This window comes from Arachis ipaensis, chromosome B06, assembly GCF_000816755.2.
Source record: "Arachis ipaensis cultivar K30076 chromosome B06, Araip1.1, whole genome shotgun sequence".
Lineage (NCBI taxonomy): Eukaryota > Viridiplantae > Streptophyta > Magnoliopsida > Fabales > Fabaceae > Arachis > Arachis ipaensis.
In genome coordinates this window covers 105575115-105579846 of record NC_029790.2, presented here as the reverse complement: position 1 = coordinate 105579846, position 4732 = coordinate 105575115, and the positions used below count along the sequence as shown (strand labels likewise).

At 45.7% G+C, this 4732-nt stretch overlaps 3 protein-coding genes across 3 annotated transcripts; 2 read left to right on the top strand and 1 right to left on the bottom strand.

The window, feature by feature from the left end:
* LOC107647169 lies at positions 915–1619 on the top strand. The gene has a single exon (XM_016351286.1). It carries the CDS (start codon positions 915–917, stop codon positions 1617–1619), a length of 705 nt encoding a protein of 234 aa, XP_016206772.1.
* On the top strand, positions 2034–3476 carry LOC107647170. The gene is made up of 3 exons (XM_016351287.1): positions 2034–2585; positions 2673–2938; positions 3080–3476. Exons 1-3 carry the CDS (start codon positions 2034–2036, stop codon positions 3474–3476), a joined length of 1215 nt encoding a protein of 404 aa, XP_016206773.1.
* LOC107647171 (probable H/ACA ribonucleoprotein complex subunit 1-like protein) lies at positions 4056–4526 on the bottom strand. Its single transcript, XM_016351288.1, has one exon. The coding sequence runs from the start codon at positions 4524–4526 to the stop codon at positions 4056–4058; it is 471 nt and encodes a 156-aa protein (XP_016206774.1).

The following is a 4732-nucleotide window of genomic DNA, read 5'->3' as shown; positions in this document are numbered from 1 at the left end:
AGTATGAATATTTTACTTTAGCACCACTAATGAGAAATATCCCGTGAGAGTTGTCAAATAGGAAAGTTTGTTATTGGTTATTACAATTTGTTAGAGACTATTAGTTTCTGTTAACTCAGTTAGATAGCTATCACTTCTAGCTCGTCCTCGTTTATTCGCTTTTATAAATGCTTTTGCTCATTGGCTTCTTACACAGTCATAGGAATCTAAAAATATTATTATGAAAATAACAAAAAATTTATTTTTTTATTTTGTTTTTGAGTCTATTCTTCATAAAATTTATAGCTAAAAAAATCTTTCAGTTGTAGCAGTTGAATCAGAAAAAGTTAATACCAAACGAATCAAACGATCAATCAAATAATATGTTAAAGACTTTTCTGTCTTCATTAAACGCCTGGCATAACTCATAAATTGTTCACAAGTTACTTAATTCAGCATGATTAGAAATATCAAGTTTATAATATTGAGCTTGCATTCTTTCTCTTGGTCATTGAACTAGTTTGGATAAAATCGTTTTATTATTTCACTTACTTTTTAGATATTAAAGATCATTAATATTTGAGTAATTGACTCTATTAAACCAAAGAAGGAAAAAGGTAACGCAATTCACCCAAAGCAGAAATCCACACGTGAATCACTCAGGTAGCATTTCTATACAAATCAAAACAGCATTGTGAGATTTAGGTTCCTATGTAAATCGAAACACCCTTGGTCGATTTATTCATTATCAACATAAATCTAATAGGGGTCTTTCGATTTATGTGGAGATGCACAACGTTTCCACATAAATCCAATTTGATTTACGTACAAAAGGTGTGATTGAGTAATTCGAATGGGACTGATTAGATTTAATAGGATCGGAACGCCTATAAATGTAAAACCAACGTCAGTTGAGAAGGAGAGTAAAAACCACAATGGCTAATGAAGAGAGCTTTGTGGTACTAGTACACTATAGAAGGTCGATTAAGAAAAAAATACGGTCAGGAATTAAGTTCACTGATAAGGATCTCCTTAGTATTTTTCTGAAACCTTCCACTAGATTCAATGAGTTCTTGAATTCTATAATCCAGAAGTTGGGGTTACAAGGCGTGAAATGGGTTGAGAAGTTGTTCTATAGAATCCCGATCTCAATTTTGCGGGATGACGTGAAGTACGATTCGTTAGTAATAGGTAGTGATGAGGATTTGGAAGTTCTATTTCATTGTCGCCAGCAGTTTCCCGAGGTGAGGACGCCTGAGTTGTTGGCCAAGCTTGTGGATGTGGTTTCCAGCTCAGGCGGTTCGAACCGGAACCCCCAAGCCGTTGCAACGGCCGCATGTTCTACTTCGAGGCCAAGTGGTGCCTCGTCATCGATGCCTGTGATTGCGCCTGAGGCAATGTTGGTTTCATCCCCATCCTTCGCAGTGGATCTAAACCGCAGTGGTGATGGAGCAGTTGGTATTGTTGATACGGCACCGATTTCGTTGCATGGGTTCGCACCAGATAGTGTAGATGATGTATTACGGGATGATGATGAGGATGACGATGTGGAGCCGGACATGATTGTTGATGAGAGTGGTGAATATATAGTAGGGAGCAATCCAGTTGGGGGTGCGGGAGGGTCTAGTTCAGGGACGTAGCAGTATCCCCCTCACTTTTCCATGTTGGACTTGGATGCCATGAGACAGCAGGTGGATCATTCCGAACATGTTGGATTCGGTGCTAGAGGCACACAGCAAGGCGGGGGGGAGGGAACAGAGTTTCAGGTCGGTCAGCAGTTTCAGGACAAAGAGGAGGCCATGTTAAGTGTGAAGACCTACAGCATCTGATGCGGGGTTCAATACAAGGTGGTTGAGTCCGATTATCGCAAGTATTATGGGAAGTGTAAGGAGTTCGACAATGGGTGCACATGGTGTATTCGGATAAGTCTTCGACAGTGCAAAGGGATTTGAGAGGTGAAACGGTACAATGGCCCTCATACTTGTCTAGCCACCTCAATATCGAGTGACCACAGGAGTCTCGACTATCATGTGATCTCGGCATTCATAATGCCGATGGTTAGAGCTGATGCTGCCGTGTGTATCAAGGTCCTCCTGAATGCGACAGAGGCATATTTCGGTTTCAAACCAACTTATAGGAGGGTTTGGATGGCGAAGAAGAAAGCAGTGGCACAGATCTATGGAGACTGGGATGAGTCATACATTGAGCTGCCACGATGGGTTCTAGGTGTACATGTGACGATGCCTGGAAGTGTTGCAGTTCTGAGGACGAGTCCTGTATGTGTGGGAGGGCAAGTGGATGATGCACATGCGTACTTCCACCGTCTTTTTTGGACATTCCCACCATGTGTTGAGGCTTTGCGGCATTGCAAGCTGTTGGTTAGCATCGATGGTACCCACTTGTACGGAAAATATGGGGGGACATTGTTCGTTGCAATTGCTCAGGACGGGAATTCCAACATCCTACCCGTTGCATTCGTACTGGTGGAGGGTGAGAATGTTGAGTCATGGTTGTTTTCCCTCTCCCACCTCCGCCAGCACGTCACTCCGCAGCTAGGCATCTTAGTGATATCAAATCGGCACAATGGAATAAGGGCTGAATTGGAGGTGCCTGAGGACGGTTGGCTACCACTCGCTGTGTACCGTGCATTCTGTATTTGACACGTGGCTGCCAACTTTGCGCTGACCTTTAAGGGCAAGGATGCACGGAGGCTTCTGGTGAACGCAGCGTATGCCAAGACTGAGGTGGAGTTAGATTATTGGTTTGATATCCTCCGTTCTGAAGATCCGGCCATGTGTGATTGGGCTAACAGGATTGACTATACACTATGGACACAGCAACGGGATGAGGGAAGGAGATTCGGGCATATGACGACAAATATCTCTGAGTGTGTGAACTCGATTCTTAAGGGGGTAAGGAACCTTCTAGTGTGTTCTCTGGTGAAGTCCATGTACGGACGGTTGGCCGAGCTTTTTGTGCGCAAGGGAAGATAGGCAGAGTCATAACTGGGTACCGGACAACAATTTAGCCAGCAGCTGGTTAAGGCTATAGAGGCCAATCTAAAGGCGTCTCGGTGTTTTATAGTGACTTTGTATGACAGGGAGAACTCCGAGTTCACAGTGGCGAAGACCACCCCTACTGGATCATTTTCATTTGGTAGTTATAGGGTGTCACTACAGGCGCAGACGTGTGATTGCGGTTATTTCCAGGCACTTCATTATCCATGTCCTCATGCCTTGGCCTGTTGTGCGTATTCACGTCTGACCTGGCACCCCTATGTACATGAGGTATATAGCTTGAGATCGGTGTTCAGCGTGTATCGGATGGGATTTACCCCACCGATACAGGAGGGTTTTTGGCCACCTTACGATGGACCGACAGTCATCCCGGACCCCTCCAAGAGGCGGGCTACTGAAGGACGCACCCGAAGCACTAGGATCCGGACTACCATGGATGAGGCTGACCCAAACAGACAGAAGAGATGCGGGTTGTTCTGAGAAGCAGGACACACACGTAGGCGATGTCCACAAGGTGGGTTGGGATCGGCACCAAGAGACTCAGCCTAGGCCTGACTTAGTTGTTTAGCATAAGAGTATGTCAGCATCTAGGTTATGTGTTGGCATGTTAGGTGTTATTGAATTTACGTACCGCCAACACTTAGTTGTTTCCTTTTATGTATTTCCATTGTAATTGGGTAATTTCGTCATCGTTATATATAGTATCTATGTTGGAAACTTTTATATTAAATTCTAGATGTGTTGCTTAAGTTACTTTTTATCCTTTTTGAATGCTCGATTTGTTCCGCTTGAACAACGGATACATTGGTTAAGCATAAACATATCACAAGTTAAACAAAGGAACCAATACAAAAAGAGGTAATACATAAGTACGCCATAGGTTATAAATAACTCAGATGGTTCCCCTAAACCACAAGCATCTACTCATACCCTAATCGCTAGTAAAACATAAGTAACAAGTGCAACTCTACATCTAGGAAATCATGCTCTCATGTAGCACATACATGTAACAATAACTCATCCAAATAGATGCGACCCTGTGAAGCAGCATCGTGCCCATCAGACTCTACGAGGTCTATCGGCGACTGGCAGCTGATCCTCATCCGCACCATCGCCAACAAAGTAATCGCTGAATGCCCCTCCAGCGCCACCGCTAGGACCCGCGCCGGCATCCTCTCCCGCACCTGAACCATACCAGTCCCCGCCAAGAGAGCCGCTACCTCTAGTGCCGTGCTCCTGTCCACCAACTCCACCGGGCATGCCACCCGCATCTCCTCCATCGGTACTCACATGATCTCCCCTGCCATCCCCTCCTCCATGATCACCACCGTCGTCGTCATCCTGTCCACCTCTCCCTCTAGCAGGCCTACGTCGACCACCCCTACCACGTCGTGCACGTACACGTCCCCTCCCCTCGCCCGCCTCCATAGCCTGGTCGAGCCACCGCCACTCACGGCCACTCCGACGTGTACCAACACGAGCTCTCCGCTCTACTCTACATCTATCTAGAACATCATCCACCCTATCCATGTCTGGAACTTGTCATGGGCCTCGCTGAAGTGCCTCGACAGGTATAGGAATTGCCCTGGGATCACCAAGTAGTAGCTCCGGTGACAAGAAACTCTGACCATGCTAGGCCCACCAATCAAGAAAGTCATGTGACGGGCCTGGATTCGGAACAACATCAAACCGAAGGACATGATCTGCGCGGCTGTCCCAATGGAGGTGCCAAAACT

What these genes read in the sequence shown, in the direction of transcription:
- LOC107647170 (XM_016351287.1), top strand. Translation starts at nt 2,034, where the DNA reads ATGGTTAGAGCTGATGCTGCCGTGTGTATCAAGGTCCTCCTGAATGCG. An exon ending in GAATAAGGGCTGAATTGGAG is followed by an intron (nt 2,586 to 2,672) that starts GTGCCTGAGGAC and finishes CTGACCTTTAAG; the next exon opens with GGCAAGGATGCACGGAGGCT. An exon ending in GTGAAGTCCATGTACGGACG is followed by an intron (nt 2,939 to 3,079) that starts GTTGGCCGAGCT and finishes TTTGTATGACAG; the next exon opens with GGAGAACTCCGAGTTCACAG.
- LOC107647169 (XM_016351286.1), top strand. Translation starts at nt 915, where the DNA reads ATGGCTAATGAAGAGAGCTTTGTGGTACTAGTACACTATAGAAGGTCG.
- LOC107647171 (XM_016351288.1), bottom strand. Translation starts at nt 4,526, where the DNA reads ATGGATAGGGTGGATGATGTTCTAGATAGATGTAGAGTAGAGCGGAGA.